This window comes from Lepidochelys kempii, chromosome 24, assembly GCF_965140285.1.
Source record: "Lepidochelys kempii isolate rLepKem1 chromosome 24, rLepKem1.hap1, whole genome shotgun sequence".
NCBI lineage: Eukaryota > Metazoa > Chordata > Testudines > Cheloniidae > Lepidochelys > Lepidochelys kempii.
Genome location: NC_136403.1, coordinates 8,381,708 through 8,397,729, shown reverse-complemented (window position 1 = coordinate 8,397,729; position 16,022 = coordinate 8,381,708). Strand labels below are relative to the sequence as shown.

Here is a 16,022-nt window from a genome sequence, read left to right as displayed (position 1 = left end):
CTGTGTCACCCATGAGGCTTGGGGGGGTTGAGGTGACCCCAGACTACATTTCCCAGGGTGCCATGCTTCCCAGCATCCCAGACTCCATTTCCCATAGCGCCATCTGTCCCCAAACTCTTCAGACTACATTTTCCATGGGGCCGTGTGCCCCTTAGTTTCCCAGAATAAATGTCCCATAGGGCTATGCACCCCTCAGGATCCCGGGCCTACATTTCCCACAAGGCCCACCAGGCTGGGCTCCACTGACTACATTTTTCCTGGTGCCCCCAGTATTCCTGGACTACATTTCCCATAGTGCCATGCATCACCAGGCTCCCCCCGACTCTATTTCCCATGATGTCCTGTGCGCCTCAGATTCTCCAGACTACATTTCCCGTGGTGCCATGCACCCCTCCCCCGGCTTCCTGAACTACATTTCCGATAGTGCCCTGCGCCCCTCAGAGACCCTGAACTACATTTCCCATGGCGCCGTGCGCCCCCGAAGCTCCCTGAACTACATTTCCCATGGTGCTGTGCGCCCCCAGGCTCCCTGAACTACATTTCCCGTGGTGCCGTGCTCCCCATCAGGCTCCCTGAACTACATCTCCCTTAGCACTTCGGCGGCCTGGCTACGGTGGCCGGTCAGGGGATCGCGTGACGGCGACGGCCGCGAACTGCTCGGCAAGATGGCGGACGAGGAGGGCGAAGGGCTGCAGCGCTCGGCGCCGGCTCCGCACCGTAACGGGGGGGGCGGGCCCGGGCCGGGGGGGCCCCGCGTCGTCCGCATCGTCAAGTCGGAGTCCGGCTACGGCTTCAACGTGCGGGGCCAAGTGAGCGAGGGCGGCCAGCTGCGGAGCATCAACGGGGAGCTGTACGCGCCGCTGCAGCATGTCAGCGCCGTGCTGGGCGGGGGGGCGGCCGACCGCGCCGGGGTGCGCAAGGGGGACCGCATCCTGGAGGTGTGAGTACGGGGGGGCCGGGCGGAGAGAGAGAGGGGGCGGGAGGGGGACCCCTCAGAGTGACCCTGGGGGGGCGGGGCAGTGGGAGATGGGGGAGGGGCGCCCCTCCCGCCCAGAGTGACGGGGGAAGGGATGGAGGGGGACCCCTGCCCAGAGTGATGGGGGGGGGGCGAAGGGCTCCTTGCCCAGAGTGATCCGGGGGGAGGAGGGGGATCCCTCCCCACCGCAGAGAGTGATGGAGGGGAAGGATGGAGGGGGACCCCTGCCCCTGCCCAGAGTGATGGGGGGGGCAAAGGGCTCCTTGCCCAGAGTGATCCGGGGGGAGGAGGGGGACCCCTCCCCACCTCAGAGAGTGATGGAGGGGAAGGATGGAGGGGGACCCCTGCCCCTGCCCAGAGTGATGGGGGGGGGCGAAGGGCTCCTTGCCCAGAGTGATCCGGGGGGAGGAGGGGGACCCCTCCCCACCTCAGAGAGTGATGGAGGGGAAGGATGGAGGGGGACCCCTCCCCTTGCCCAGAGTGATGGGGGGGGGGCGAAGGGCTCCTTGCCCAGAGTGATCCGGGGGGAGGAGGGGGACCCCTCCCCACCTCAGAGAGTGATGGAGGGGAAGGATGGAGGGGGACCCCTCCCCTTGCCCAGAGTGATGGGCGGGGGCAAAGAGTCCCTTGCCCAGAGTGATCCGGGGGGAGGAGGGGGACCCCTCCCCACCTCAGAGAGTGATGGAGGGGAAGGATGGAGGGGGACCCCTCCCCTTGCCCAGAGTGATGGGGGGGGCGAAGGGCTCCTTGTCCAGAGTGATCCGGGGGGAGGAGGGGGATCCCTCCCCACCGCAGAGAGTGATGGAGGGGAAGGATGGAGGGGGACCCCTCCCCTTGCCCAGAGTGATGGGGGGGGGCGAAGGGCTCCTTGCCCAGAGTGATCCGGGGGGAGGAGGGGGACCCCTCCCCACCTTAGAGAGTGATGGAGGGGAAGGATGGAGGGGGACCCCTCCCCTTGCCCAGAGTGATCGGGGGGGGGTAAAGGGCCCCTTGCCTAGAGTGATTCGGGGGGTGGAGGGGGACCCCTCCCCACCACAGAGAGTGATGGAGGGGGACCTCTTGCCCTGCCCAGAGTGATGGGGACGGGAGGAGGAGGTGGACCCCTCCCCACCACACAGAGTGACCGCATATTGGGGATGCAAGTACTTGGGGCGCGGGGGACTACTGGAACAGTTTGTATTGTGGTGGTTCTGAGAACCATTGAACTTGTGTCTGATGGAAACCACTTCAAGCCGAGGCATGCAGCAGTGCCCCGAGCACCTATGGACTGGGTCCCTGAAGGGGGAAGGGAGAGCTGAGGGGGAGGAGACCTCTCATGGAGGACCCGGGTGGAACCCCTGAAGGAGAACCAGCCCCAGTGGAGCTGAGCTCAGAGAGCTGTTTTGGGGCGGGGGATGGGGAGATTACATACTGGAGCTGGGACTGTGGGGGACGTGGTAGAAGATGACCTTCTCCCTCAAAATCCCTTACTTCTTGGAGGAGTGGGGCCTTGGCAAGGGAGGGGTGCCATCTTGGGGGGCATTTGGGGCCCTGAGATCTCTAGCCATCTAGGCTGGAGTGCACAAGTCGGGAGCATGGGGGGACTGCCTGATGGCAGACAGGGAGAGGTGATCTTTCTGAGAAACTCTTCTATGGGAGACCAGCAGGGGAGGGGGACCAAGGCTGGGGAGTACCCTGGAGATGGGAGCAGGGCTGGGGAGACTACGGGATGAGGATATGGAGTAGGGCTCTGGGGAGGGGGAGTTGGGGGACAGCAGAAGGGATCAGAGAGATTTCTGTGGGGAGAGGGAACTGTGGTGTGCAAAGGGGTCTGCATCCTGGAGGGCTTGAGCATATGCTGTAGGGGAGAGGGTTAATGCCTTCCCTTGGGAATGGGAATATGCCTCAACCAGGACAGAGACCCCTCTCTGGGAGAATCAGTCTCTCTGTGGGGAGAGGGGAGGTGATCCCTGTCCACATAGGGGGATCCTACTCCTCTGGGACTGGAGGGAATATAGGTCAAGGTGTATAAGGGGAATTACATCCTTGGCAGAGAAAAGGATCTCCCCCACCCCCACCCTCTGGGACTGGAGGGAACATAGGTCAAGGTGCATAAGGGGAATTGCATCCTTGGCAGAGAGAAGGATCTCTTCTCCCCACCCCAGCACATACTCCTTGTGGAGAAGGGAAAGATCTCTCTGGAGATAAGCTAGGATATTCTCCCCACCTGTATGTTTCCAGAATAGGGTTTCAATCCCCTCCCCCCCAGCCCTTACATGGAGGAGCGAGTGCAGAGGGAGCCACTTTCTGGAGGTGGGGATGATTTTATTCTCATTTCACATCACTTGGACAGTGGTACTGGACTGTCATTGGTTTCTGGTCACTTGCACTGGTCCTATGCAGAGAAGTATTTAAATCCTGCAGAGGAAATTTTAAATACAACCTCCAACAAAGTCTCTGAATAAAAACATTTAAATCTTTATTATATTGTCTGATTTTTTTTTTTTGGTCAGAACTTAAAATTTGGCCCTAAACTGCTAGGTCATGTCTCCAGTGTTAATTGAGCCTCCTTTATAGCTTGTCCTTGACCTGTTGAGATTTTGAACTGAATTTCCCCTGGCACATGGTAATTCTTCAGGTGGTTTCTGCGGTGCCTCTGGCTGTTTGTGATATTTTCCCTAATTGTGTTCTGCTGTAAGATAAATTAAAAATACGTAAAGATCAATATGTCTGCAGAGTCAGTTATCTTGAAATACTTATTAAATATGAGTGTTTCATAGCAATTAAAAATGCCTTGGTTTCCAGTCTTTGAGGATTTAAGTGTGTGAGGGAGAAGTGGTTTATGTTTTGTCCCACTGGATGGGAAATGTTCTTACAGACCCTTGGTTATGTGAGTATTCATAACCTGTGCTGGGGGAGCCTTGTATCCACAATGGGCTTTCTGCTGTGTGACCCGAATATTTGTGCTTTGACTTTCCTTCACCGAGAACACATTCATTCACTGGGTGAATTCTGCAGCTAGAGGATGTATTTAGAAAACAGTATTTATTGACTGAAGGAATATTTGTATGCGTTACAGGACCCTGAGTCTAAAATCCTCCACCTCCTTGTGCTCCCTGTGGAAAGCACTAAAGAGAATTGAATGTTTAAAATTATTGAAATAGGTTTCGAGGCTATGGGCTGGCTTTGGGGTTTGACCCTGGGAGCCAAGGATTTGCTGTTTGTCCAGGTTACTTGGGGGCAGATCCTCAGTTGGTATAAATTGTCCAGTGGAGCCAGGACAATTAACACCAGTTCAGGATTTGACCCCTAGTTTCTTTCACATGGCAACATGTGGTTTAGTGGTTAGAGCAGAGGCTTGTGAATCAGGACTTCTAGTGAGCTCTGCTCCAGCTCTTGAAAGGCCATGTAGTCTAATTGCTAGAGCAGAGGACTCAGTCAGGACTCCTGGGTTCTATTCCCATCTATTGGAGGGAATATAGAATAGTAGGCAGAGCAGAGAACTGGGACTTGGGATTCCCATGTCTGGCTCTGCCACTGACATAGTGAGTGTTCTTGGGACAAAACACTTTAATCTCTCCCAGTGTCTCTGTTGTAGCACTGGTGAAATAGGAGGGTCCCCAGTGCGAGAAAGCAAATATCAGATCTTACTTTTGTTAACTTAAGTGCATAAATTGGCACCCTAAAAAGTTAATTGTTCCTGATTGCATTTTGTCAGCATGGAGCAGAGGATCCTGTGTCTTTCACACTTAGCTGTGTTATTGCTGGATCCAACCCCTGGAAGTAATTCTAGTATTGCAGCACGTTGGAGGAGAAAACAATAAAACTGACTCCAGAAATAGCATTGATTTCCCTTCCTCTCCACAGAAGCGCAATGATGGGAGTGGGGTTCCCTGGAGCTCGGGAGGCACACATATGTACCAGGTGTGCTGTCGTTTGCTGATTTTGGGGCACACTGAATCCAGTGGTTTCTAGTTGGTTGACTTTGAATAAGTCATTCATTCCATTATAGTGTAACCAGCTCTTAAAGTTAAGTTCTGCAGAGGATCATCTGATGCTGCAGAGATAGTACTGTAGAGATGGACTGTTTTCAAACTTGGGTGTCAAAGCTAACTCATACTTAAGCACAGGGGCTCTGGAATGCCATTTAAAGTGTACGTGTGAGGAACAATAGATCTGCACCCTGCATCAGCCTGACTTCTCTGCCCATGGATCCCTATACCCACCCCTTCCAAATTTGACAAAGTGGTATTGTGACTTGGTGTGCAGGGTTGCAGTGCCACACAGTTTGGCCCAGCCAAAAAGTGGTTGAGCCATGGTCCGGGTGGCCCCCCTGCCCTCCTTCCCAAGCTCCACAGCCTGTGATTAGGTAAATAAATAGGGATCCTGAGACTGAATAGGAATTGTGGAGCGCTGATCATCCCTGAAAATTAGGCCATTCTTTTAGGTGCCTAAATGCATCCGTGTTTGCAAATGCTTATATAGGGTTTCACATCTTCAAAAGCACTAAAACTGTACGCTTCCGAGATGGGCTTTGTTTGGAACTCACATAAGCTGAGGCAAATTCCGTGCAATTTTGCTATAATAAAGCAAAGTAACATTCTTTTAGAGCATGCAACTGGGATGAGGTCTCTTGGTTCCTGTTCCCAGCTCTTCCACTTTCTTGCTGTGTGGTCTCGATCAAGAGGGACAAGGTGGGTGACGTAATATCTTTTATTGGGCGAACTTCTGTCCAATAAAACAGAAGTTGGTCCAGTAAAAAAAATTATTGCTTCACCCACCTTGGGCAGTCTCTAATATCCGGGGACTGACACAGCTACACAAGCACGGCATACATGTTCTTGATCACGTCATTTAACTTTTTTGTGCCTTGCCTTATCTATCTGTAAAATGGATATAAAATGTAAATAGAGTGGGTGCCATTTAAAACAGGATATCTAGCACGCTGGGTCATTAATTTTCTGCAGTGTTCCTCATTAAAGGAATAAGGAATTCCATAGTAAAGAGAAATACTGGGGTGTAGTATTCATCCATTCTTAGGTTGTAAGCTTTTTGGAGTCGGGACCATTATTTTGTTCTGTCTTTGTAGAGCAACTAGTGCAATTGACTCCTAGGTGCTATCACAATAAAAATATTTTGTATGGCATCTCTGTGGGTCTGTGAGGGTTAATATCTGTAAACTACTTTGCAATCTGTGGGTAAGCATTATGCATGTCTGACGTTTCTCAACAGTGTCTAATTGTGTTTTCTATGCTTGTTATAAAGCACTTAACTGCATGATACCCTGATATGAATCTCCCCCTTGTAACTACTAGCTCAAAATGCTTGGTTTTGAAAGCTGACATTGCAGCATAATGACTGCAAAGTGCTTCTCTAATCTTCTTAGCATGTTGTCTGTTTGTGGGAGTTGAGGGCACTGAAAGCAGATAAAGAAAGCAAATTTAGTTCCTTGATTATCACCTTGAATGACAGTCATAACTAATCTTTTTAAAAAAATGTCTCTCACAGGTGTGCAAATCACTGGTTACAGCAAAGCTTGCTTGAGATGATCTAATAGTTATAGAAGGAGTCAAGTTTTAAGTATCAGTGAGCCATGTGTAGAAGAATTGCCTGGTGATTAAGTCATTGGCCAAAGCTAAATTCAGTTCATAGCTCTGCCACAGACAGGAACACTAGCAACTGGCTTACCAGATCCAACAGGTGGTCCATCTGTGCTGGTGTCCTGTCTCCAACAGTACGTCAAAGAAATATGCAAAATAGCTTGAAGTGCGCCTTTTTTGAAAAATTTCCCTTGGAGTTTGGTTTATGCCCTGACACAGAAGCGTTAAGAATAATTTAATCTCTTTCTCAGTTCCCTGACCATAATATGGGGATAATACTTTCCTGCCTCATAGTGTGTTGTATGGATGAATCTGTTAATGTTGGAGGTGCTCAGATACTGTGGTAATTTGGGGCTAGATGAGCGCTTAGAGAAAATATTTTGGGTGTTCTACTAATTGACTTTTCCAGTTATGCCTCTGGGATGTCAACAGCCAAATAAATTATTCATAATAGGTGAGAAATTAGCCATGTCTGCAGGTTATTTAAAGACCTGAGTAATACATTGGGGACTGTACCAACACCCTCTGGGCTTGGCTGGACCTATATATGTGGGTGCACACACGCTTCTCTTTTCTCAGTGCTGTCACATAAAAAGACTAGCTCCTCCTTGTTCGAATGAGATTAAACTCATCTCCTTGCTCTGAAGTCTAACTTTGTGCATGGACTTGAGGCACAAACAGCTGATTCTGCTTTGGAAAAGTACAGACACTGTCTCTAGAAAAACAAGGAGGCAGCTGTGTGTGCTGCTTTTTCAGTGTTTTACTGCTTGCCCAGAGGGCAAATTGCCAGAAAATCACCTTACGAAATGGTCAGCAGGCTGAGCTAGGCCGAACTCCCTTTCCCTGAGTGACTTTTCTGAGACCTGCAGGGCTCAGCTTTAGTGCTCAATACTGTGGTAGCAAGTGTTGTGGTGTTATATAGCTCATCAAGTACTTGAATTAACGTTCCCTGAATATACCTCACTTTCTCCTTGCAATTTTGTAATTCAGTCTTGGAAACTTTTTAAAAGTCTTCCTGTAATTTTAGCTGATGAGAAGCTGAAGAACATACTAGTGCTTTACAGTGATAGTGCTCAATTCCGGGCCTTTGAATGTCTAAAACGAGTAAGAGGGATGCATGGTTTTGCGTTTTACCAAATTGATTCACCATTTTCTGCTCATTGGTTGCTGTTAGTCCTGTATCGCTTGAAAGACTCCTCCACTTGTAAGTCTGTATGCATAACTACTTGCACAGTGCATTAAGTCTTATTGTTTTACCTTCTTTGTTTCCTGTAAGGATACAAAACCAAAATCCTTCTCAACACTAGCTGATTGACTTTCTTCCTCAACATAATTCACTGTTTGTATATTGCTGTGACAGTTTGTTTTTGTCTTTCTAGTAGTGTTTATAAATCCACTCTAATGAAGGGTTCTTGTGTTATGGGCTTTTCATCAATCATACAATTGAAAAGCTCTTGCATGTATCCATCTAAGCTGATGTAAAATTTCCATAGTATGTTTAAACAAAATCCATGTGTGTGACTAATAGCACCTGAGACTACTGAAGCTGAAATAATTTATAGCTACTTTTCACCACTTGTTCAGCATTTTGCATTTCCTGCAGGTTGAAAAAATGAAAATATAAGTTGGTCAGTTTCCCTTGTGTTGAGTCAGTTTCGCTCTCTGGTTCTGGTATAGTAGGACAGTGCTGTGTTGGGGCTTCCGACACTGCAAGGAGGAAATGGTTATTTTGAAAACATAAAAGCTCTTGGAAAAACATATTTCATACTAGGACTGAAATGTTTATTTACAAAGCCTGAACCCTAGGTTGAATGCTAATTGTGTCCTGTTGAAACTAGCAATATTCTAGTACTTTGCTACCTCACTGTAATGCCTTATAGTAGTAATAAATGAAGAAGCTGGTGGGATGTGTCTCTTTGGGTATTTGTGTGGTGTCACGGGGTGTGGGATGTGCCCCAGCCTGTAAGTGGTCTCCTTGGAGTGACCCCTTTACTGTGCTGGGTCAAAAGGACCCACACAGATCTACAGAGTCAGGCCTGTGGACCCCAAGACTGGGTCTTTGACCCCAGCATTCCCTGTCTGTCTCTGTGGCTCCCTCGAGTGAATCCAGCCAAGCCAAACTCCAGCGGGAGGCTTGTACCGGGCCCGCACCGTGCTCTCCGGGAGTATTTACAGTGACACAGGCAGCCTTTTTCAGAACAAGGGAGTCATTGATGAGTCACCTGGCTACAGAATCCGAACGTCCTTTGGGTAGCACAGAGAGGCAGAAGTTATGCCATAGTCCACTCTGGTTAAACCAGTGCCCTGATGAGCCAGCCAAGCTGTGATGGACTCCACCTCTGGCTCTCGTCCTGTGTTCCCCCTTTATCTGCCCAGCTCCGGGCTCCCGAGTCCCTCCAAAAGGGTCACCCTTCCTCCAGTCACCTGACATCTTGTTCTCCAGCTCAGTCCCCGGTCCAGCCTGCAGGGTCGGGGGTGGGAGTTGTTTCCGGTTGTTAGATGTTCAGTCCTGAGGGCATCTCCTTGTCTTGCTTGGGGTTCCTGCTGTTAGTGTTGAGTCCTTGGGGCAGTGGCACAGAGGAATGTTCAGGAGTCGCGGCAGGGCCCTGGTCAGCCCCCATGGGCGAGCGGGGAGAGAGCTGTACCCAGCCCTGCCCCAGGTCCCCCGGCCACTGTCCCTGCCACAGCCCTGGTGCCCAGCTGCGGCTCTGGCCCTAGCTTCAGCCCCCAACCATGGCTCTGGCCCCGTCCGCAGCCCTGGCTGCCAACCACAGCTCAGGGAGGGGCATTGATGGGGTAAGGGGGGCTGCAAGGTAAAATGTTCAGGGATCACTGTGTTAGGGCATCTTTGTCTTGCTGGACCCTCTGTTGATTTGGATTGGTTTGAGCCAGTTCTTTTCCAACTTCATTCATTCCCCCAGACAGTGAGGTGATGCACACCCCTCCTGCACTGTCCCAGGAGCAGGGTTAACCCTTTTGCACCCACTGGGTAGCAATGCAATGTACAGAGGGAAACTGAGGCATGCCTAGGATTCATAAAAATATTAAAGAAAATACCCTCTTTGTCACAGGTGGCAAGAGCCATATAAGTGTTACAAGATTTGTTGGGAGAGTTGTGATGGAACTGAAAGTGGCGATGAGATACAGTGCTATCAGAAAGATCAGCAGCAATTGGCAAGATGATTGAAGTCTTGTTCTCCGGTTTGTACTCTCTCTTTGGAGTTCTTCTCAGAACCCAATTTTCACTTTCTGACCAAATGAGGAGAATACTATATGAATGGCACTGAGCCTAAAGGCTGTGTCTACATGTCAGTATAACTAATGTCACTCAGGGGGGTGAATAAATCAGCACTTTGAGTGACATAAGTTAATCTTCTCCTGCCGACATAGCTCCTGCCACTTGCAGGGGCTGGAGTCGTTAAGACAACAGCAGAGCTCTTTCCCATTGGCTTAGAGTGGCGACATGAGAGAGCTTAGAGTGGCGCAGCTGCATTGGTGGATGCGCTGCTGTAAACTCTCTACTGCAGCCATGCCCTAAGATTTTATCTACACTACAAACGTTATGCTGGTATAAGTATCCTGCCATAGCCCCCTAGTGTAGACACAGCTTCTGCTGATGGAAGGAGTTCTTCTGTCAGCATAATAATACCACTTCCCCAAATGACATTATTTATGCTGACAGAGGCAGATTTCTGTTGGCATAACTGTGTCTACACTGAGGATTTTGCCAGCATAACTGTGTTGGCTGGGGGTGTGGTTTGTTTCACACCCTGACTCGTATAGCTATGCTGACAAATTCTGTAGTGTTGACCTGGACTAAATGATATTCTGTCCTTATTGGTGCGATTCTTTGTTTGCTTGTATAAGCTGAAAGAAAGTAATTGCTGTTCAGTTTCCAGAATTGATACCAAGCTTTATTTCTGAAGTGGCCAAAAATACTTATCCCCTTTAGTAAGACAGAGTATTTTTCCTTTGCCTAGTTAATTCTTACTCATCTTATAGCAACATTTGTTTTTTAAAGCCTTTGGAAATGTTAGCACGAGTTTTTGTGTGTACTTCAAAACCTTTCTCACTAGCATTACTTTAAAGTCTTTTTATTGCTTCCTAAACAGAAGAATGGGAACTATATCGTACACTAGTGTTGAGCCTGTTAATACACATGGAGCTGTTAGAACTTCCTTAAAATGGCATGACAAGCTTGTGTGAAAACAATTACTAAATGATCCAGGCTCTTTTCTCAGTGTGAGGAATATATCAGCAGTGGTAAAGTCAGTGGACTTCAGTTTGCTTATGCTGTCTCTACTTAATGGGTATTTATCGTACTCAAAGAATGTTAAAACTAGGACTTGATTTTGAGCTGGAAAAGAGAAAGGTCAGCATACAAGTGTTTCCCTTTGTTAGGAGCATACTAGAGATGGGAAATACTGATTAGGTTCTAACTGAATTGCCAGGGCAGGGATATGTTCTGTTTTTGTTCTCCAGTGCTCTCTCCAGCCTCGTTCTCACGGTCTCAAGTCATGAGGTTTCCACTTAGGCCAGGTCTACACTAAAAAATTAGGTCGACTGAGCTGCGTTACTCAAAAAAAAATCTACGCCCCTGAGCATTGTAGTTAAACCAACCTAACCCTGGGTGTAGACAATGCTGGGGCGATGGAAGAATTCTTCTGTTGACCTAGCTACTACCTCTCGGGGAGGTGGATTAACTACAGTGGTCGGAGCACCCTTTCCATTGCTGTATTGAGTGTCTACACCAGTGGTTCTCAACCTGTTTACCATTGTGGGCAGCTCTATCTGGGTTATGTGGGCCGCGACCACACAATATATATACACCTGTATGGCCCTGAGGATGTCACGTGGGCCGCAGCTGTGTGCTGATTGGGCCGCAACCCACGGGTCAAGAACCACCGCTCTATACTGAAGCGCTACAGTGGAGCAGCTGTTGTACTGTGGTTTTCCTAGTGAAGACATAGCCTAAGGCCATGTCTACATGTACAATGCTGCTGTGGCTCTCCAGTCGGCATAAAAAACCCACCTCCGCGAACGGCAGAAGCTACGTTGGCGTGAGAAGCTCTCCTGCAGAGGTAGCGCTGTGCACACCAATGCTTATGTCACTCGGGGGGTGGTTTGTTCATGCTGAGCGACATAAATTATGCCAACATAGGCTGTAGTGTAGACGTAGCCTTAGAGACTGTTCCACTGTCTGAAACATTACTGTTTAGATGGTAAGCTCTTTGGGGTAGAGCCATGTATGTGTTACTGGTGTGGGGCTTTACACAGGGAAAATAGTCAAGCCGATAAGAGAGACTCTCTCTCCATTTCCCCAGGAATTTCAGGGTTTTATGCCTTGTTGTCAAAGATGAAATTGCAGAAGTATCATCAAAAAGAAAAGGAGGACTTGTGGCACCTTAGAGACTAACAAATTTATTTGAGCATAAGCTTTCGTGAGCTACAGCTCACTTCATAGGATGTATCATCTTTATCCTAGGATTGAGCTGCAGGCAGACTGGATGGTTGAACAAGTCTCTTCCAGCCCTAATTCCTATGGTGAGGAAGGACCTGCTAATGTAACAATACTCATGGAAAAAAGTTAGGGCTGTCGATTAATTGCAGTTAACTCACACAATTAACTCCAAAAAAATTAATTGCAGCTTTAATCGCACTGTTAAACAATAGAATACCAATTGAAATTTATTAAATATTTTGGATGTTTTTCTACATTTTCATATATATTGTTTTCTGTGTTGTAATTGAAATCAAAGTGTGTATTATTTTTTATTACAAATATTTGCACTGTAAAAATGGTCAACAAAAGAAATAGTATTTCTCAATTCACCTCCTACGAGTACTATAGTGCAATCTCTTTGTCATGAAAGTGCAACTTACAAATGTAGATTTTGTTGTTACATAACTGTACTCAAAAACAAAATAATGTAAAACTTCATTACATTATTTTAAATTATTTAAAACTTGTAAACTTCAAAATAATGTAAAACTTCAGAATCATACATGCTCCAAGTCAGGTGTCAAGAACAGAAAGAAGTGAGGGAGTGGGCTGGGGAAGAGTGCTCTGTTAACAGAGGTGGACGATACATGAAATCATGGTGAGAGTAACAGTTCTGCTGGTTCGGCTCCTTAGAAAGAGGTCACTTTTAAAACCTACACATATTTTGGTCCCTGGAACATTCTCCTCCAGTAGTGGGATGGTTGGGACTTGTTGGGTGAAAGGTGCACACAGGTGAGAAGGCAGCTTTTAGAGTTAGTCTTTTGTTGACATTTTGCTCTCCACTAGGGGAGGACAAAGTTGATTTCAAACTTTTTCCCTCAGGCTGGATTGATTTTAAATCACGATGTGGAAAGCTGCCATTTAAAATCTTCAATTTTAATCAACTTTTACCTTTGTATCTGAGTTATTTTCTAAAGAAAGGCACACTCACATTTGAAACATGTTGATTATTGCTAAACAGAGCCTTCACACTAGATTTGGTACATCTTTTTTAGGTGGGTACACTATAATGATATGCATTTATTTAAGCAATTATGTAGCTTAATATTTTCAGCTTCTTAATTGTGCATATTTAGTATGTTAGAAAATGAATGCTGTATTGCTTATTTACTACCATTGTACCCTATTTATAAAGCTTGACCGTAAAAGTTAGATTTCCCCTCGCCCCCCGTTTCTTTCTTTATATAGAAAAGCAGCCTTTAACTGAGTTTTTGATAGAGGATCATGGATTCAGCATATTTATTTTTTTTATTTAAATGTTTTAGGAGATTATAACAAGCTTAGTCCTCAACATATTTTGTATTAAATTCAGATTTCGTTTTAAACAGTTTTTAATGAAAAATTTATAATCTAAATAACCAAATCAAAAAATCTGATTTAAATAAAAACTGATCCCCCTCCCCCAAAATAACTGATTTTTATCCACACAGTTTAAGTGTTCTGGGATAGTTTTAGCATTTCTCTTGAGATGGTTTAGGAGAATGAAATCCTCAAACGTTTTCTAAAGAGATTTATAAATGTAAAAACTTTTAAAACCAGAAATACTGTAAACCTTGGAAATATCCCTTTTTAAGCATAGCGATGTGGGGAAATCCTACCTTGTCAAAAATATCTATGTCCAGAGGCACTGACTTCACCAGTTCCCGGGAGCTGCTCGACTCCCGCCCCAGTCCTGCCTCTTCCTGCTCCCTTCCCCACCTCTTCCTGCCCCCACCCGTCCCCTTCCCTCCCAGTGCCTCCTGCATGCCACTGAACAGCTGATTGTGGGAGGCACTTGGAGGGAGGGGGGAGGAGCTTCTCGATGCCCCAGTGGGCACAAGGGATGCAGGGGGGCAGGAGGAGGAGTTGATCCGTGGGTGCTCCAGCCATGGAGTCAGCGCCTAGGTCAGTGTCCCCCAAGGCCCCATTTACACTAGGAAAACCATGTACCGCAAATGGCTCCCTCCAGCAGGATGCCTTGCCCAGGGGCTGGCGAGCCTTGTCATGGCAGATCATTTTGGTTCTCCAGCCCATTGGTAGTGAATGCTACCAATGCTTCCTCGTTAAGGGTTCCACCTTGGGGCTCCATACAACTTTGCGTCTTGCAGCGAGACATCTCAGATTGGATAGGAGCCAACTAGTTCTCCTCTGGGACAGGGCGAGTCTGCTGGAAGGCAAGGGGAACTTAGTATCATTCTTACAACGTCCAGACAAGGGTGGAAGTAAAACCAAAACAAAATGCACTCATGTCCAAAAAATCCTCTAGTGTCCAATTGTCTTAGGAACCAGTGTGTTTAAATTCTGGAAAACCAAACAGTTCTATCACTGAGTAAATATTACGTAGTTTGGCTAAGCTTATCTCGCCCTTCTGGAGGCTTCTGATTTGTCCGTGCCATATTATCAGGGATCCTAGAAATCCATTTGCCACAGAAAATTGTGGAATTTGCGTTTTTACAGAAAATCTTTAGTTTTTACATTTTGTGAAAAAATATAGAGTAGAACCCCATTTATCTGCGCTCCATTATCCGCTTCTCTGTATTAACAGAACCGCCAGCCCGGAGCGTTAGTTGTCAGCCCTAGCCCCGCTGCTTTCAGCCCTGGCCAGCTGGTGGTTCGGTTAATACAGAGAGCGGGATAATGGAGGCTCGGATAAACTGGGTTCTACTGTACATCAGTAAAACGTCGTGTTCAACTGATACCTGTATATATTGTGGCTAGGGAAACTAAAGTTCCGCGTTTCATTGTAATCACGGAAAAATGCTGTTTTTTTTTTTTTTTTTTTTTAAATCAGAGAATTTTGGTTTTTATATCACAGAAAACTAGTATCCCTGGTTATGAAGTACCGTTCCCCTTCTTTGGCTTGGAGGTGATTACTCCTGGCTGAGTTGCTATGGTGACTTTATTGCGCAGGTGCTAGGCCTCTGGCCCCTGTGATATTGCACAGCTCCCTTCAGCGCCTTTGTACTGCCGAGCTGGGGCCTAGTGCAGTGGAGCAGCAGCAGGACTGCCACTGAAATCGTGTCTGGGCTTATAAAGAAGCCTGTTGGGTTGATACTTTAAGTGACTGGGTGGCGGGGGGGGGGCGGGGGGCTTCACAGACAGTTACTTTTGTGCAAATGAAATGATACATTGCAGTAGTTAGCGACAGGACTTGGAGTTGAGGCACCCGGGTTCCGTTCCCAGCTCTGGGAGGAAGTGTGGTTCTAGAAGGGAACTGGGGCTGTCTGTATCCAGTTGCACAAGGAAGCAGCCATTTTCAGATCAGCCTGGAAGCAGGCATGGTTAAGCAAGCTCTAGAAATTGTGAGTGAGGAGAGGAGGGCAGTTGAATTATGTTTCTTGCTGGCATGACCTCTGTCAGGAGAGAGACGGGGGTGGCTCTGGTGACTGGGAATGAGTATTGAGTTTTTTCTTCTAGGGTCCTAGGTCGTATCCAGCTCAGGTTGTGAGTGACTAAAAACTGTTTCCATCTTGTAGCCCTCGTGAAATGAATCTGGTGGATCTCAGTCCAGTTCCTATTGTATAGTCGTCCATATTACCAAAACCACCATCACAACTGGCAATCCGTGGCAGTCTCTCCGGGAAACCCGGGATTGAATGGGCCACAGTAACTGAATTCTCTCCTCCGCCCAACTCCCCCTCCCCATTTCAGGTCTGGATTGAAGCACAGAGGCGGCAGACAGTGTGAGGAAAACATGACCTGCGGCCCCTTGTGCTGAACCTGGTCTATGGACAGACAGATGGCGTCAGTCTCTCGGACTGTCTATTGCTGCACTGTTTAACAACACTAACTTCACACTGAAGGAAACAATTCTTGGATAGCAAGATTTGCAGATGACACTAAACTGGGAGGAGAGGTAGATACGCTGGAGAGTAGGGATAAGATACAGAGGGACCTAGACAAATTAGAGGATTGGGCCAAAAGAAATCTGATGAGGTTCAACAAGGACAAGTGCAGAGTCCTGCACTTAGGACGGAAGAATCCC

The 16,022-nt window shown here is 47.5% G+C and overlaps 1 protein-coding gene across 6 annotated transcripts in view; it reads left to right on the top strand.

Annotated features, from left to right (window-relative positions):
* The first annotated feature begins 630 nt into the window (after nt 1-630).
* SNX27 (sorting nexin 27) overlaps nt 631-16,022 on the top strand; it is a 52,316-nt gene continuing 36,924 nt past the window's right edge. For 3 of the 6 annotated variants that reach the window (XM_073323353.2, XM_073323352.2, XM_073323354.2), the window contains exon 1: nt 631-940. In XM_073323353.2, coding sequence (XP_073179454.1) covers nt 666-940 — 275 coding nt within the window. In that variant the 5' untranslated portion in view covers nt 631-665. The remainder of the gene's footprint in view (nt 941-16,022) is intronic. The other 3 variants (XM_073323357.1, XM_073323356.2, XM_073323355.1) reach the window with 2 other exon arrangements.